Here is a 19,331-nt window from a genome sequence, read left to right on the forward strand (position 1 = left end):
AAGTCTTCAGAATCATTTTAGATTCAGATCCTCAAATGAAATGCAGATGTTCAGTTGACAAAAATCAATGCGTGATGTCATTGGATGCTAGGAATCACAAGCAGTAAGACAAGATAATTTTATTACCAATTTTACAGTCTGGTGTGACTTCCCTGACTTCTAACACCTGCATACAGGGTCCATATAATTTCTTGAAGGATCATTCCTTGTGTACACTAACATCTGTGATCTTCATCAAAAATTGTAGCTTTTCAAAAGTTAGAAGGTTAAAAATTAAGAAACTGAGTTACTTTTATTAAGTGTGAGTGAAGAAGTAGGCATTGTTTTTTATAGTAAGTTCTTACTGTATTGTTAAAAATAAAGATGGTATTGTAGTAGCTGAGTTGCTAATACTGGGTATGCTCATGGGCTGTATTAAGCTTGAAGTGGTTCCATATGATGATCAATTGTTTAAGTAGCATGCATTTCAACAGTACTTAAAACTTGTACTCGCATGATTGACACTAATGATTCTGAAGGAGACACTATAGTCTGTCAAGTGGGTAATTTGTTTTTTTAAAAAATTGCTTGAATACCTGTTTATGCGGTAGACTATAACAGTGGGGGAGACATTGTGAAAATATAGCCAATAAACAAGATGGTTACCATTTTTTTAAGTATCTGAAATGATGATGAAATCATGATGGCTGTGAGGAAATGGATGTTCATATACCTGTAAAATTCTGTAAAGACAAAGCCATGTTTTGGTCTAGCTGCCTCTAGTTTTTAATCATCAAAATTATTAGTAGCTTGAATATTCCAGTGGGATAAGCTTCAGTAAACATGGGGTCATAGTATTATTGCTTATATCTTCTATAATGCATTTATATAAGATATTTGTTTTGTTTCATGAACAGTTACTTCTTAACAAATTGTTGACCTGATCTGAATGCACATGGAACTTGTGGGAGTTTAAGCAAGGTAGCATTTGTCAATATGGTTGGTAACAGTTTGGTCTTGTATCTGTTACTCCACTTCGGAGCTGGATTAATCTAAATAACAGATAGTCGTCATTAGTGGGGAATAAGTCACACGTGGAGTGATATAAGGAATTAGTATAGGGTCCTCTACATTTACTTCCCATTGCTAGTCCACAGTAGCTTTCCATGGAAGAAAGCACAAGCACTGAGAGATGGATTCCCATAGCCTTTGGTCCCCCACCTCCATCCAGAGGGCTGAATGCCGCCACCCAGGGCAGTTACCCACCTTCAGCAGTCTCCAGACTTTCCTTTTTCCTGAAAGCCCTCTGTGGGTGTGTTGTGGACTGACTGATTGTAATCACTGTATGGCAATCTGTTCTGCATGGTTAATTTTGCAAGTCGTCTACATAGTAAAATCTCTGATGCTAGTAAGGTGCTTTATACCCTGGAGAGCTGGTAGGATTTTCTATTGCTGCTGTATGTTAACAGTAGAAGTCTGATGCCAGCATGAAGTAAAAGATAGCTGAGTCTGTAAGAGGTTGTAGGGTAATGCAGAAATATTGGCCTGACCTGCTTTCTTAGTATAGCCTCCCTGGGTTTACAGCGTAAGGGTCTACTCTTTGTAAAGTTACCTTTCAGAAGGTGTCTTCATTCTTTGGACACAAAAGGAAAAGTAGAAGAAGGGGAGTGGAGGAGGACCTCAGCTTTTGCCTTGTACTTTCTCGACTTCTCTGCTTTTAAGTACAGATCATAGGATTTCTGTTCCACCTCAAGCCTGTGCTAACCTTAATGAGAACCGTGCACATTCATCAGTAAATCCTTATGCCCTTTTGGAGTGTTTATGCGGGGAGCTGTGTTTCACCCATGTGCTACGAAGTGCAGGTGATCACACAGTAAGGGCACAGCTGGTTCTTTACAGAGTTTTTCCTCTCTCTTCCCCTTGCTGTTAACTGGTCCCATTATTTAGTTAATGAAAGGAATAAAGGAGGAGAACTTACACGTGGCCCTTACTAGTACTTTGGATTAAGAACTTTATATACCTCTTTCTTAGACATAAACTGCAGGCTCTGCTCAACCTTCAATGCATTAAAAAAACAGGTTTAAAAAGATTACAACTTCAATCATCTGATACTGGTTGAAGTTTTTCAATTTCTGAATAGTAATCTTTTGTTTAATATTCTTAGTGAATTAAATCTCCTTGAATTCCAGAAACCTCTAATCTGTATATGTAATAATAAATACTGCTGTTGGAGTGCTGAATGCTTTGTTCACACATTTTTAAGTTTCAGTGATCTGTGTTGAGAATACCAGAATGTCCTTTGTAGAAGATTATTTAGATCATAGGCTTTATTGACTGGTGAAATAGTGTTTATCTTCATAATAAGAAAATGCAGGAGCTTTAAAGCAGAATAAAGAAAAGTACTGAAAAGAAGTCTCCTTTCACTCCAATCTCATTTGTTGAAAGAAAATGCATATTAATTAAAAATTTAGACACTTCATTTCTGTTGCAAGGCTCCTTGCAAAAGACAAATTATTTTATACATCTAGTATGTGTTAGAACTGACAGATGAGATTAATATGCTTCTTAAATTACCATTACCAAGGGTCAATTAATAAGTGAACTAACCTTGTGAAAGTCATTCTGAAAGACTAGTTTCAGATCTGTAATGGTCCCTGTCAAATTACGTAGAATTGAGAAAATGAGAAAGCTGTCAAATAAATGCGATACCTACTAATTACATTCTGCATAAGGTAAATGAGCTTTTGTGGTTGTTGGTGGAAGGAACAATAAATAAGTCTAAGAAATGTTACCGATAGCTATACACAGATTTGGAGTAAAATCTACTTGAGGGAACGTGTATGTACAGAAACCTGTCTTGGTAAGAGAAAGGTGAAATTTCTTGGAAGTCACAGAATAGGTGATGTGAAGGTTGAATGACAAATGAAGAAATATTTCTTAGCCTATTGTATCGGTTATCACCTTGATAAACACAGAATTCCCCTATTTCTTTCATTCTTTGATTATGATAACCTTTTTAGTTGGCCTCTTGATCTTTAGATGCTAACTTACACAAATAAAGGTTTCATTTTGACAAGAAAGAAAACAGCCACGTCTGCTGTGTGACTTGACAAAAACAAACGCTGATACTAGGTTTCTCTCTGTGGGAAGGACTTTAAAAAATACTTAGCTCCATACCTGCAGGCTGACCAAGTGTCCTATTATTCACTAATCTTATTTCTTGTGATCAGGTTACAAAACTACAGCAGATACAAAAGCAAGATCACAGAAAAATAGTTTGTGTTCTTCCAGAAAATACTGAAGATTTAAGACACTTCCAGCAACAGAATCACTGATAAAACCATTTTCGGGTAAAAATTGGGCCTTCACAGCTGTTGGCAACTGCAAATAGGTTTTTGCACTATAGGTTTCAATGTGAGCCCATTTCTAGGTTATTGTGTTGTGTCTGTTAAATTATCTAACTACATCTATTACTTAATAAATATTATTATACAAATATTAAATACTACTACAAAGCCCAAACTAGCTGTATGATGTGAATCTTGAAAAACAGCAAGTCAAACACTTATTTGTAACACCAGGTTTGCTATGATGGCAGTAGTGGCTGTTCATGCATCTGTTTTCTAATAATATGACTTTAAGAAATTTCATATTGGTATGAATATTTATAGATAAAAATAGTAGTCATACTATTGGATAGGATAATCATACTACCATATGCTCCCATGAAGCTTTGAGCTTGAAATTACTTATTCCAGTCCTATAAATGTTTATAAGGGAGGTCAAGTCAGAGTGTAGAAGCAATGCCATGTGACTGAAGTGATCAGCCAGCACAGCTATTCAGTGCTGTATTCAAAATCTAAAGGCTGAAACGTGTTCAATTACAGTGTTGTTTGGATAATTTTAAATGATAAATGTGGTTCTGAAAATGAACCTGTTCAGAGAAAAGGCAAAAAGGTTAAAAAAAATGTTTCCACACATTTATTCAGTCCTGCTCTCTATGATCTTCTGCTAGGTAAAGCAGAACATAAAGCAGAAAAATAAACTTAATATCACTTTTCTTGTCTGTTGTTTCACTAGTAATAGAACATTTTTCTAACATTGAAAATCCTGTGTAGATCAAGATATTTTTGGTGAGCAACTTCATTTTAGTTAAACTCTTACATGATATAATTTACCTGCTGTTCAAACCCAGTTGAAGTGACATAGTTTGGTACTAGCATATTCCAGAACATGTCAGAATTTGATGAGCTATGAATATTGTGTTTAGTAGTATGCATTTTTATAAGATTTTTCCCAACATTCTACTAAACAGACAGTACATCCTTCTCTGAATGTCCTTTTTTTTCTGCAGGAAAATGTTGCTGTTGTACAATTTTCGTTCCTTGTTGAAGAGGCAATCCACAGATATGCTTATTTTTTTGACCTTTTAGTGAGAAAGATGAAGGTCTGATTACTTAAAATACGTTTCTGTCAGGCATGTTTTCTGTGATTAAAACTTCAACTTTCTTTGAATTGCTTAGTATTGAAGCTCATTTATGATCTGATAAAAAGTAATTCTTTTTAAGTGGTGTCTGTAGTAGAATTAGGGCAGGTGACTAAACTCAGTCCACTCATGCCTCTCTCTCGGCTGTCTCCATTTAATGGTATATATAAGCTATTTGTAGAAGAACATAGAGTGCCATCTATTGAACAGTTACATGATCCTGCAGCCCTGGTTTTGAAAGAAGGTGAGAGACATCTGTATTTGTAAAACATTTAACATACAGAAAAAATAACAGCCTACTAGAGATTTTGTTATGTTTCCTTTCATTTTCATTTCCTTCTTTGACATATAGTGAAACAAACGCAGAGCCTCTAAAATGATTATTCTTGGCCTACTTTACTTTTGAGAAAATATTTAGAGATCTTTTTGGTCTCATAAGTAGACCTAATAATTTTAAGTTATTTTTTTGCAGCTGATTCTGCATTCCTTATGAAGGGGTTTCTCCCAAACTTAGCTCTATGATATCAGTTCATGCAGCATTTTTTTTCATTTCTGTCTTCAGTATCTGTGTTCACTGAACAATTTTTATATGGCAAGTGATCATATTACAGTGATCTATTGTTTGTTACTTTCATATTTCTTAAGATACTGTACTACTTATAAATATGGTTGCTATCCAGTTTTAGGTGCTTTTTGTTATTCAGATCCCATAGAATTCACTTGGTGTCATAGTAACAAACCTTTAGTTCTGCAAGACACCTCAGTTACAAACAATAGTTTTACTCTCTTTGATGGGCTCTGTATGGCTGATGGATTGCTACTGATTTGAGCTCAAAAATCAAACTCTTGGTATCGATTGGACTGAGTTTCTGTATGTGTTTTGCATTGAGCTAGCAAGTTACTTAATAGTGATGGATTTATAAACAGGTGACTCCAAATAAAAGAAATTATCTTATATTTGAACCAGCAATATATTGATGAAAAGTGACCTTGCTAAGTCGAAGGAGAAGAATGCTTTTTGGTGATGTAGCAGAACTAAGTGAAGAAGAACTTTTATGCAACTTGCAACTAATTGTTATTTTATTGAACAGTAAAGTCCGATCATTATATGCGCTGCGTATATCAACTTAAGAACGAGAAAGAGACAGGAACAATGAAATGGAGACAGGACTAGACCTAGTCATGGGAGACACCAGAATTTGATGAAGAATAAATACTAGGTGCAATCTTGTTTTTCTCTTTTTTAGACATGAACTTGTGCAATAAAATGTTATTTGTACTCACTGGGGCTACTAGCAATTACGTTGGTAACAATGGTGACACTTCGAGCTATAATTAAAGACATTTCATGAAAATCATACTGTATTGTTAAAATACCTCCCTATTTTTTAGAAAAAGTTCAGATTTTAATACACACGGGCCTATTATTTTTAGAAAAGATCTGTATTGTGATGTTAAGTCCCTTAATTGACATAGCTAGGCTCAAGTGGAGTATAATGGAGTAAAATACCATAGGATGAATTTCCATTACTTTGTGAGTGCAATGCCACTTTGGGACTAAATACACGAAGGCTGAATAGTCTAGTCTATGCAAGAAATCACTGTGATGCTTCGGAGCATAAACTTCAGAGGGTCTGTTCAAGGGCTTCCTGTTCTAGGTCTTTTAAAAAGAATGCTACGCCTCAGTAGATTTTAACAGGTCAAAATGATGCAAGATTTCTCCTGTTTTGTGTATTTGTTTCTACTGTATGTTTAATTTTCCAGTTTTATCATGGTAAACCCGATTGTTTTAAATTACAGTTACCTATATTCAATTGCTATTAGTTTGTAATAAGGCATACTTTTATTTCTGTTACGACTAATTCACACCTGGTGTTCTGTTAGTGGTTATCTCTGTGGTTACAAAGATACTTTTCTTGTTTTTCCAGTTACAGTTTTGCAATAGGAGAAGCAAATTTTGCTGCAACAGCTTGCTGTGATGAGTTCTGGAAGTTTATTCCTTTTATGATCATTTATTTTGCAGGTACATGAAGAAGAGCCTTACTGATCGTTGTAATTCAAAAAGGCCTTCTTCATTTGAAATTTTTGGTGCAAATAGCATTTAATGAATTTTGTGACTGTATCCAGACTTTATTTTTGCTGCAATAACTTTGACTTTCCAATTCTCCCTTTGTTGCCAAATATGTAACGTTTTCTTTTTCTATGCATTTTTTTCCAGTCACATCAAGCAGTGAAAAAGTAGAGATCTGCAACATAATAATTTTCCTTGCAAAAAATGTTCTAGTTGTATTTTTGGACTCAAAATCATTTCTGTTAAGATTTGTAAATTATCAAAGGGTTTGAAAAGGGTAAAAAAACCCAGAAGATGACAGTTACATTGTGAGTCTTGGAATTCAGGAAATTGCTCACATGGGGTTGTCATAATTTGAAGTTTAGGAGAAGCATGAGGGAGAGAAAGAGAGAGGTCTACTTTATCTCCAGAAACAAAATAGGTGTAGAAATGTAGCATGGATAAAGTCCTGAAAGACAGTGAAAAAATCAGTAAGTAAGAAGTCTGTAGATTTGGTTTGAGATCTAACTTTATGAAAGTGCAGCACAGGAATTGCTGCTGTTGTATGTTGTAAAACATCAAGTGAGAGTTCAGAATTAAGGGAAAGTGGTGACGGAACATATAGTTTACTGAGGAGATGCCTTTACTGACATGCTCAATGTGGTAATTTAGAGTTGACTGAGATCTCAAAAAAAAAAAAAAAAAAATCCAGTGAGACACACTAGAACTGCTAATTACACCTTAAGATTAATAGTTCTAACAGGTAATGCTGTCATCAGAGCTGAAGACCAGTGAAGCATTTCAGAAAGTTCCTGGGCTAAATGTAAGCAATAAAAATAAAAGAACATGAAATAAATTTTGTCTTTTGATATGTCACTACATAGCAGACCCTTGTTGCTCCTTTGGGAGCTACATTAGAACTGTTTGACTACTCAGAAGAGACTATTGGTGTGTTAATTTAGCTAATTTGAGGCTCATTGACTAAATCTTTCTTTATTGACAATTAATGTGGAGAGATGGTCCAACATGTTAAGAGTTACAAAGATTAGTTTTAGAGAGAGAAAACATGTAATTAGAAACAACATTTTATTTCAGATCGGGCTGTCGTTGGTGTATTTTTCCATTATATACATGTCTGCAAACTACTTTTCCACTAAAATAACATGGAAAGCATTCGGATATTTCCTTTTTTCTATATATGAAATATGTACCTTGCCATTGTTGGCAAGATCCCAAGCACATTACTTCCTTCTTGGATGGGGCTTTGAAGGACTCCTGGCTGCAGCTCATCACTCGAAAACTGACAGTGTAAAGAGGATGAGATGGCATCCCAGGAGTGCTGATAGAGCCAGAGACTTGGGCAGCGAGGCAGCAGTATGCTGCGTGCCCTCCAGTCCAGCTTGTAAAGTCCTCTGTACAAAAGCTCTTGTAATTCCTTGGTTTGTTGCTTTAAAATAGAGAAACCTGGTTGGTTACGTTTGTACCACACTGGTATAAGCTTGAGTGATCCTTGATTTCTAAGACCTTTTCCTACTCATTTGTAGGAACAGATATGTTAAGCAATAATAACAAAGAAAAATATATGTGCGTGTGATATATACCTGACATTTACACTGACCTTTATTTCTTATGCCTAAGTAAGTCAGTTTTCTTGTCACCGATGCATTTTAGATCTTGGATTTTTGTTTTTGGTCTGATTAGTTATGGACTCTGTCTGCCCCTGTTGCTTCTTGAATCCTTCTGCGAGATAAAATTTGTTAAATTCTTGCTAATTCTTACATGCCGTTTGGAGTTATTTTCACGCAGTAAGAACGGTGAGCAGTGCTTGAATACTGCTAGGAGCGATTTAGAAGTGCAAAGCCATTTTTCATTTTTTCTTTTGTAAGTGTCTTTGTTGTTTTTGTGGTGCAGCATAGAGCCTAAAAATTCTGGCACAGCTTATGTCTTAATCCTTTATTTCAGCCCTACTTCCTCTCTTTTTGATTTTCTTTAATATTTTTGTGGTGATTAGACTTGATTGCTTTGGTGAATCCTGATATCTTTTCTCTCCCCCCCCCCCCCCTTTTGAGGGGCTCAACATGTGTTCTCTTGTGATATGGGAAGATTTTTAATTAGTATTTATATGATCATCCGTAATACTTTTGGTCTGTGTGAAGTACACATGGCTTCATTTGAAGAGCTGTATTGCTCCACAGATTTGAGGGATGTCCTTTACTTCTCATTTGTTCACTGAGGTTATTTTTGGAGTGGGCATTCTAATTTCAAAACTCATAGATAATATTTAACAGGAAGTATGCTTCAGAAGTAATTTTAATTCAATTTTTTGTAGCTATATGAGACCCTTAGAAATATGCAGCTTTCTGTTGTGAGGATGCAGAAAATTATTTTCAGTTGTGGTTTTGTGTCTATACAGCTGTAGAATAGTGCTTAATGGGGGGAAAAATGAGACACTGAGAGGACAATCATGTTTTCAAAGCTCTTTCAAAGGTGTTTTGATTTTAATAGGATATATTACCCAGTCTTGTAAGGCACTTTGAAAAATCTCACTGTGCACATGTTGGTAGCTTAATAACCTTTGTAAATCTAATTTTATATCACTTGCTCAGCAAGAGATAGAATTTAGCTATCAGTCTCGTATTCGGAGATCAAAAAACCTAGATTCAAGCTTGATTTAAATTTTGTCTGGTGTACGGCTTTGGTGAAGTCATTTCATCTCTGTTTCTTCTCCCATCTTTGGCCTATCTTATTTATGTAATTGATTTTCTTTTGAAACACTCTGCTGTATTGCGTCAGTTGGTTCCATCAGTTCTATCATAATTAATCAGGATGGTTACGATCAGTTTGAGTACCTCATACCTCCTTTATGTCCACCTCTAAAATGGGGATAGTGATTTTTGAGCCTGTTCAAAAGTTCTTATATTGCTTGCATTTCAACGGTCCATGGGTGCAGCAAGGTTTGCACATGTGCCCAGAGCCCACGGGGAAGCTCTGCCAGGCTGGCAGGACCTTGGAGCAGCTACCAGCTACCCACCCTGATGTGCCGGGCTGTGCAGTGTGGTTGAGGCTTCCTGCACGACAGAAGAGAGAGTTTTGTGATAACACCAGTGTCTTCCACTCTCTGCTCCCAATTCCTTTGTTCACTGTGACTTTTGCATAACTAATCAGTTAAACTCAGCTTTCTCCTGTGCAACCTGACTGTTCAGAGTGTAGTGTCCCTAGACAGTGACATTTATCAGAGGGACTGGATTTTATGAGGGGTGGATCTAGGGCATAAGATGGGCTGAAGCTTTGAAAAATTGCTCGTTACTAGCGTTTCATCTTACATATAAAACTAAATATTCTGTGAGTATCAGAAGGAATCTGCCATGTGCAAAGAATTATTTCTTACAAATATTTAAATATTAAAAATATGAAATCTCAAAATAATAGTCACCAGAAGTCAAAAGAGTAAATCTTGCCTGCTCCAAACTGGCACAAATAACTGAAAATACCATTTACTGCTTGATTTTAATGTTTAAAAACTATCCTCAGGAATAAGTGGTAAAAAATATGAGATTAAGTTATCCATTTAGTGGGTTTATTTTTTCTGTTGACACACAAGAAAGCTTCTACAAAATCCCAAATTATTTATTTTGTTTTTTAATGAGCTGAAAACCTCAAAATATTTTTGGAAATTGGGTTTAGTGTAGTCCTGCAGAAAAGGCAGAGTTCATTTTGGTATAAGCTTTCTGTGAGTATGTATTTAATGTATTCTTTTCTCTGAGGTTTATGCCATCATTCTCTATAATTTTTTCTGTTTTCCTGCTCTGTGATCTTGTTCACAGGAAAGGGACCATTTTATTCTCGCAGCAGAGAAAAATTTTCAGGACTTAAGTTCCACAAGAAAACAGTGCCTTTTTTAGCAATATTGTGATTCAGAGACACACAGCTGTGGAAGAAAATACATTTACTGTGACACTAATAGCATTACAGTATATACATTCAATTAGATAGTAAATTCATAATTTCTTAGTTTAGTGCTGTGGAGGACTTTAATATATTAAAATAAAAAATATTAAATGTATAGCATTTTAGCTTCATTTTGCAGCAATGAGCGTATTTCACTGATGGCATCTTCTACGCATATTCTGTAAAGTGAACTGCAAATCAAGAGACATGCTGCTGCTAGCAGACAGACTGTAGTACTGCCAGCACAGGATAAAGAACCTGCAACACTCCAAGTACTGTTATCACTAGTTTAATCATTCAAGATTTGTTTTTTTACTCACACTGAGGAAGATCCTTCCCCCAAGATGTAGTGGCTTTTCTGGATTGCCAGTGCCAAGTTTTTCAGAGAGATGGACAATTTCTGATATTATCGCAAGCCAACAGGAGGTGCAGGTGCAATGTGCTTTTGGAGGTTGGCCTTTACTGAATGTAAACTGGCAAAGACAATGTTCTTGCACTTCCCACTTCAAGGGAAGGATGAACAGTAAGATATTCACAATAGAAAGATCTACTGCACAAAAAATAATGTGGAAAATATATAGAAGGTTACTATTTAATTAAGGTAACTTTCTTGACTTGGGCTGGTTTTGTTTAAAGAAAAAACATTTGAAATAACATGGAAATCTTGTTATGACTTATAGCCACATACAGATAAACCCCTCTGTTTACAGGTTCAAATGCAACTTTAGCTTTGAAAAGGTAAAGGTTCTTATTAGTAAAAAGTGTATACACTATGAAAATGCAGTTTGTACTTCTATTTCTCCTCCTCTGTCCCTTCTTTCTCTCAGAAAGAAAGAAAAGAGTTGCTAGACTTGACAGGTCTGCTTAGGAATGATCCCATGGCAGCTGCAGCTGTGAAGGACGCAGTTGCAGGGACCCTTCAGAACTGCATTAGGTGGACACGAGACAGCTCCTGCCACCAGTGTGCTACCAGACAGCCTCCTGTTAGACCATGGGAGAACAGTGAGGTCAGTTCTGTAGAGTATTCCTGAATTTGACTCAGCTTAGACAAGGCCTTCTACGAAAGGTTAACAGTATTCATCATCATTTCCTCTTTCCTCACATTATCTTTTTCTATTACTTTGCTCTTATGGCTTCTCTCTCCACTCCTTGACCCCATCCCACTTCCAGAAAAACCCCAGTTTTGCTGTCTAATGATATTTAGCTTCAAACATAAATTACAGCACAATTAATTTCATTAAACATGTTTTATCTTGCTCTTCTGTTGATGTACGGTCTTGTTATCAAGCATCAGACCAGTCACTCCAGTTTTTTTGCTCTTACTTCCCCAATGAAGAGTTCTGTACTGGTGCGAGTGCATAAATTAAATCCCCCTTTCTTCCAAGTCTAGTAGGGTAAGTAAATATACATTCGTATTGTTGCTGGGGTTTTTTGCTTAATTAGGCTTACGTTCCAGGAAATTTTAAAAAATTCAATCATATAAAGAGTACCAGTTAAATATTTATTCCTTGGTACTTGCTCAGAAGAACTTGCTATGTTACACTTCACAAACGAGAATATTATGACGTTACATTGACCTTTCAGTCTCCTTATGTGACTAATGATTAAAAATATTAAGACCACTACCTTTAAAACTAGTGAGAAAAGAACATCTTTGTTTATAATGTTAAATTCCTCTTCCTTTTCACAAAACTTCTATTAATGTGTCTACAACGCCTTGCATCTGATGTGATCAAAGAAGATGAAATGACTCTTATCTAATGAAGAATTCATCCTTTGTCATTCTTTTGGGAGACAGAAGTCTTTGGGTTATTTGAGATTTTTGTTTAATTAATGCACACAGTTAAGAGGTAGTTGTGCTAAGAAAATAGCAACTATGAAATAACTGCAGGGTAATTCTAGATTTGTAAAATAGGTCAGTGCAAACCTTTATTTTAGTGAGGTCTTTGCTAAAGCTCTTCAGTCTTTCACCTGATTCGGCGGTGCAGAACAGTTATAGTTTGATGGGTCATTGCAAGGTATACAGTGCTATCTAGGAGAATACTACTTAAAGGTAGCTTGAGGAATGTCCTACTCGCATGAGCCTTATTTTTTAATTTAGCTTTGCCTTCCTACTTTGGATTTCAGTGGTTCAGACTTGGTGAATACAACTGGGTAACAATGCCACCATAGAAATCATCTGATATTGTAAAACATAATGCTTAATTTGGAGAATGTACTAAAGTGAGCAGTATTTAAGTCACATATTGTATATGCAGAAAGACCCCTACACTTGTTCTGAAAGAAAATGCTTTTTTGTATATTGGTTTTGAACTTTAATCTTATTTTGCTAACTGAGGTTAAAAAAATGGTAAAAGGAATTAAATTGTTTGAATGTTTGGTTTGGAATCTTTTCCCACTGTTAATTCCTACAGTATTGCTTTCTTCAATTTGTAGACCATATACAGTTACAGTCTATATATTGCCCAACTTACCGTGGTTTACAGAGAAAAATGTAAGCATTCACAGAAGGTTCAGTTGCAGTTTTAATTAGTTTTCTTAGTGAAATCTATCGAGTCCTGAAATTCTTTAGAGGCTTTATAGAGATTAGTGTTTTGAAATGAAATCTGTATTTTCTGTGATAGGAACTTAGTGGTTTTTGTAGTAGGGCAGGCATATATATTTATGCTAGGACTAGCCATTTGTACTATAGTAATAGTATGAAACTTTCTGGTTATTTTAACAGACTACATTTTGGTTATTTTAACTGGAAGTATTGCCTAAAATATTGCCTTGTTCTACATAAGCCCATAGCAAGACTGGATCACTATTTTCTGTGAATTACATCACTTTTCAAATGATTCTTTCTGAAGAAAGGCATCAGTCAACTAGCATTGAAGGTTGTTTAAAAAATAAGATTACATTTTGCAAATGTCCAAGAAAAGAAATAGGATAGAGTTTAGGAATGCTTGAAGTGAGGACAACTTTGTGATAAGCTGATGATTACAAAGATCTAGTAGGAATTCAAAACAGTCTTTGCATTTCTAAATCTAAAGGCTTTTCAGACATTGTACAGATCCTTGTTAGGAGAAGAATGAATCAGAAGACCTATAGCAGTTGTATAGTATGTAAAATGTTTTACAGCTTAGGGTAGAAGAAAGGCTGCATTCAGGAAACTCTCTAATGCTCTATGTTTTCTTTTAATAGTGTTTTTCCAACAAAACATGTTAGAGAGAAAACATGTCTAATAAAGACAGACAGACACCTATCTTAAAATAAAAGCCAAGACACTGCTGCTTCACCTCTGGTCTGCATGAGTATGAAATGTACAGAAGAATACAATGACAGCTATAATCACCAAGGTAGACCTTTAGGCTTTCAAAAGTCCATGTACTGAACATTAGCTGAAAGGAGATGTTCAATGTCTTCATACTGCAACGATCTTTTCAGACTGGAACTTCTTACATTTCACTTGTGAAGCTATTGCAAAATGGCACGTTAAGAAAAGGTTACGTGACTATTGCTAGATAAGAAACCAATAAAATTAGAGTAATAAATTGTATGGTTTTTTAAGGGATCAGAATCTAATTTTTTAAGTAGATGCATTAGCAAGATAAAGCCTCTGTAAGATGTTCATAGGAGTACTTAGAATGGCTAATTAATCCCTTCCCACCTAGGCTCTAACTCTGAACGTGAAGCTAAACTCTCCCATTGCAGGTAATGGTGCCATTTTTTGCCATCATCTGTACGATCTTCCTGAAGTAATCAATACCCTGTCATCAAGTAGTTTGAAATAAAATTATCCATGCCCGTTAGAAGCAGTGTATTTTGGTTTTATATCCTCTCCCTCCATCTCTTCTTGTGCCATATAAAAATTAGCTAATATTTTATTCATATTCTTAATAGCAGGAAAATGTAATTGTAATTAATTTCTGTGTGTCTGAATTATTGTCTTCTCTGAGTTGTTTTAGGTAATTGCATCAAAGTTTTACTAAAACTTTTCACTATAAAGAGAATTTCTTTACTTTTTATGACCTGGAGATGGCCAAATGTTTTTTTTCTTACCAGGAAACTGACAACATGAAAGGTCCATAAGTCTATCGCCTCTCTTCGCTATCAGTCCACGCTTAGGAATTGATGATAAACAAACCTAACAAGTATTCTCAATAATAATTCTAATCAAGCTAGGAACAAATAAAGCCAGCAGTGGTCTGTACCTATAGGTACCTCAAAATAACTGAGACTGGGGCAGGTAGTGGTATAGCAGTCCTTTGTAACGGTACAGTGCTGCTGTCAGATTTCTGAGCGTACCCCAGTTCCAGGATGACGCACCTTTCCTCTGGCTTGGTCACATCTTGCTCATCTGCTTTTCCTGCTCTGGTGGGTTGACCTTGCGGGGGGGGTCAGAGCAATGGGATGAAAAGCTCACGGGTCAAGGTGAAGATCAAACACCCGTGCACCGTTTTGCCCTTTCTTACATACGCTTTCCCAGAGGCACCACCAGCATTGCTGAGGGGCTCAGCTGTGCCCTGCCGTGGGGCCGCAGCGGAACCGGCTGGAACCGGCTGGAACCAGTTGGAACCGGCATGGGGCAGCCCTGAGCTCGCCTCACAGAGGCCCCTGCGGCCCCGCTGCCGACGCCCGGGTACGGACACCCAATGCACCTGTGCGCCCTGACCACAGGGCCCTTGTGCTTCTGGAAAGCTGCTGGTTTCACACACAGAAATGTCCTTTATTTTTTTTTTTTTTTTTTCCCTGGGTGAAGCTGGGTACGAGGAACATGTAGAAAAGCCATCTATTGAAACAACTAGAAGAATTCTGTGAGAAACATTCTTACCAGCAATGAACTGGAAATTAAAATTAGAAGGCAGTTAATGACTAAAGAACCTGTATTAGACTTTGAAGATAATTAAGTACTAAAAGATATTCCAGGTTTACTTATGAAAAACTTTAAATTTATAATGTAATTTTGTGTGGACCATTGGCTGGCTGGCTGCAAAATAAAAATAGACATCTACATGCAGAGAAGGAACGTGATCCAGAATCGTTTCACCAAAAGCAATAAACGAATGGAAACAACCATTCTGTGAAGAGAAACCTTTGAAATTACTTTAAGTAATGGTAAGAATGAGACTGGTTATCTTTTTCTGTAAATGTTGTTGCTGACTGCAGAGTGGAAGGGAATCAAGACTATATAAAATAAAGCAGAGTGCTTAAAATGGGTTTGTGCAGCTTTGAGTGAGCTTACTAAACTTCTGGTGAAATCATTATATTCGGGGTGACGAGAAAGATCCTCACTTCAGATTTGGTGAGGGAAATTGGATGGGATGTCAAGAAGTCCCTTTTGAGAAGAGAGAGTATTGAATAAGAGTTTGTCTAGACAAACAGGCTAAAATCTATTACTGCCTGCAGTTTTCAGATTTACATTGCTTTTCCTTGTTTTATTGGTGTGCTTAATTTTATCAGTGTTTTTCAGCTATATTAGAAGAAATATCCAAAGTCTGCTTTGTATCCTATCATGGACTAGTGTTGTGAGGTGTAACGGTTCTCATAAACCCTTATTATCCTTTGTAGTTTGCATCTATAGTTTTGTCAAAAATGAAATTAGGATTTAGCCTCAAGTGTTCCTGAAAATATGGTTGGTTAGATTATGATGAACATAACTTCATCATTATGAACATAATTCCATAACTTTTAAGTTGGAACATTGAAAGCATAGTCAATCTTATCAGGTTTTCACATAATAAATAGCTACAGAGCTCTACAGATTTGTTTTTGTCAATTTGCCCAAATCTGTCTTTATGCTTACCACTTTTCCTTAGAGTTATGTTGTTATAATCAGGTAGGAACTTAGATACTTTCTGAACGTTCAATTACAGTCTCTTGCTATCAAAAGAATGAATGCAGTATCTTTCATACATCAGTCAAGTTTTACATTAAAACTAGATAGGCTTTCCTGCCTTTCTTCTTTATTGAAAGACTGAAATCTCACTCTTCTGATAGTTAGGCACAATCTAATTTTCCACCTGGTTTTATTTACAGCCTGTTCAAAGTAATTTGTTTTTTGTGCCAATATTGTCTGTTACTTGAATGCTTCTTTCTCTTGCACGTGTTGCCTTTTTTTAAGTAACAATATGCTTTTGTTGCCGTTTTGTTGCTTCTTTGCTTTGTTGGTTTTTTGTTTTGTGGGCGGTGAGGCTTTATAGATTTTTTTGTGGGGATTTTTGGTTGGGCAAGATAAGATACAAGGCAACTTCTTTCACAAACTAGTCATGTAAAGGTAGATGCTCATAATTTTGGTGCTGCAGGCTTTTATTTTGAAAACATTGTAGAACAGTGGGTTTAAAAGGAGCTGTGTGTTAACCCATAATGCTTAGGACAAGCCTGGGAATTATTGTACAACGACTAATAAAATAAAGTCCTCAGTCATCCTAATAAAATGAAGCGGAGATCATACAGACCATTCCTACAGACCTGTCATGCCAACTTTTTTGGCCAGTTGGTCTCAGATGCAGTGGACTTGGCAATGATAAAGTAAATCTATTTCAGTCATTAATAAAAATATCTATTCTCTTCCTTAATCTGTGCAAGTCTGGGAAAAAAACCCCTCATGTTAGATCAGCCTTCGCTTTAGATGACTTACAATTTTGATAAAGCAGCTGAAGTAGTTTTTTAAATTTAGCAAAGCCTTTGTTCTTTCCAGTGAGCAGTATAGTCACTTAACATTGAGAGATAGATTAAGAGCAAATTATCTTGAATTTGAAAATGAATTTGCTGGAATTTCACAGAGAAATATTGCTATTCTTCCATTTCCCAAAGCAATTAACATAGTTTTGATGAGTCAACATTTACTAAGATAAATCTTTTTGTCAGCAGTTTCCAACTGTATCTAAAACTGTACCTAGCTTTCATGTAGTTCAGTAATAAGACTGCATTTTCCTTCCTAGTCCCCATCACATCATATGCAATCCTAAGATTATTACATTGACTTTAGAGTACGGAGTTAAACAAGCCCTGGAAATTGAAGGGGCGTGTGCCCCCATAAAGCTTCAACTGTGCCAATGCCACATGAATCATTTATCTTCACATCAGATTATTTGTTTGCTTTTAAGATGTTAAGTTATATATCTAGTAAAAAATAAGGCTTGGGAAAGGCTTGCAAGAACAATTGCTAGAGAAGTGAGGACAAGCAGTGAGTAGATGTTAAAATGGACTGTGACACTATTTACAAATAGTGTATGTGAGTAGATAGTTTACTCATAACAAATACTCCTACTCGCACCCAGCACACTGAACTATAAAAGTGGAATGTATTTAGAAGCATAACAAAATACAAAGAGATGTGATAATAGGCCATCCATTTTAATAAGGAATTAGAATTCTGACCTAATTCTTTCCCAGTAGGATTTATCACTAGCTTATAAATAACTTACAGGTATAAGACAAGGCAATGAAGAATGAATTAACAGAATAAACAAAATGCTCAGAGACTTACAGCCCCTGCTGCTACCACTTTCTCAGGGAAAGACTGGAAGAGAGTGATATTAACGTCTGTGCTCAGGTTCATTTTCTGGCTGGCTTAACTCCATTAGAGTTGAGTCCAGGGACGGGTAGGGTAGGTGAAAATGATAGCTGTGTCTCTGATATGTTTATTGCTGTGTTTTACTGATGTCTTGGTGTGGAGAGAGGACTGCAGTTATAGCGTGCAGTTGCAATCGAAATTGACTTTTTCTATTATCTAAGAAGTTTTGGCATGGTTTGCCCGAACGACTGATTAAGTTTTGGTAACTCATTGTGACTTTCCATTGCAAGTGGATTGGAGGGTGGAGATACACAGTATGATCTTTCTTTCCAGTTTTTGGAAGTAAAGGAGGTCCAAACAAATCTTCAGCTGCATATGTTGGCTTTATGTTCAACAGGTGCTTTCATACATTGGGATGTGAGTGTGTGCGTGTATATATGCCTGCTTATATAACACTGCATATGTTGCTCTGTCCTTCCATACCTTATTAGAAAAGCTGAAGAACTATCAAAAGTACCTAACATAATACTTCATGCCGTTATCATTAAGAAAATGTATTTAATATCTAATGCATTCTAGCCTTTTTTTTTTTTTTTAAAGGCTTTTAACTGAGCATTAGGAGATATGTCAATTGTACTGTGTTAGTTCTGTATGTGTCCACTCTAAATGTGCTTGGAAAAAGTAAAGAAACAAATTCTAACCAAGTATTCACATGATTAGTATCAAATTTACAGGGGGTCTTTTGGTCTTTTTTTCTTATACTTGTCATTTTATTCTTCAGGGAATATGCTGTTTTCAAGCTGCCAAGGGGTACCTTGATTTGAACATACATCTGTCTTTCTCTTTTGCTTAGATTGAAAATCTGCTCTGAACCTAGTCCAAAAGAATGGGCTGCAAGTGGTATCCTTGGCAGGGTCTGGTTACAGCAGCACTGATCTGAGCTATTTTTTTTTTTTTTTCACTCTTTGCTCACTGTGATAGTGATTTTACTCCTGAATTTACTAATGAATTTACTTCTCTCTTTTTGTTCCTACAGCTCGAAGTTGAGGTCACAGATATAAGTGGGAAAACCATTGATGGTCCAGTCCGCCTAGATATTTCTGTTATTGATCAAAATGATAACAGGCCAATGTTCAAAGAAGGACCCTATGTTGGTCATGTCATGGAGGGATCCCCTACAGGTATGTCCATGCCAATCATATCTCTATAAATAATGCCTGAACAAATTCTGTGTTGCTAAATGCATTAGTACCATATGTGTACAACTTTTCTTGCTGATTTTGTGGCTGACTGAATCCTTCACTCACATAAAGAGGTAGGAGCAGCCCTTTAGGACAGCAGGTAATGTTTTTTGAAAAACAGTCAAG

At 36.1% G+C, this 19,331-nt stretch overlaps 1 protein-coding gene across 2 annotated transcripts in view; it reads left to right on the forward strand.

The window, feature by feature from the left end:
• The window catches only part of CDH13 (cadherin 13), a 520,188-nt gene that overhangs the window by 279,191 nt on the left and 221,666 nt on the right, over positions 1–19,331 (forward strand). For both annotated transcript variants that reach the window (XM_075510904.1, XM_075510905.1), the window contains exon 6: positions 19,001–19,145. In XM_075510904.1, the coding sequence (XP_075367019.1) occupies positions 19,001–19,145 (145 nt within the window). The remainder of the gene's footprint in view (positions 1–19,000; positions 19,146–19,331) is intronic.

Source organism: Mycteria americana, chromosome 8 (assembly GCF_035582795.1).
Source record: "Mycteria americana isolate JAX WOST 10 ecotype Jacksonville Zoo and Gardens chromosome 8, USCA_MyAme_1.0, whole genome shotgun sequence".
NCBI classification, from domain to species: domain Eukaryota; kingdom Metazoa; phylum Chordata; class Aves; order Ciconiiformes; family Ciconiidae; genus Mycteria; species Mycteria americana.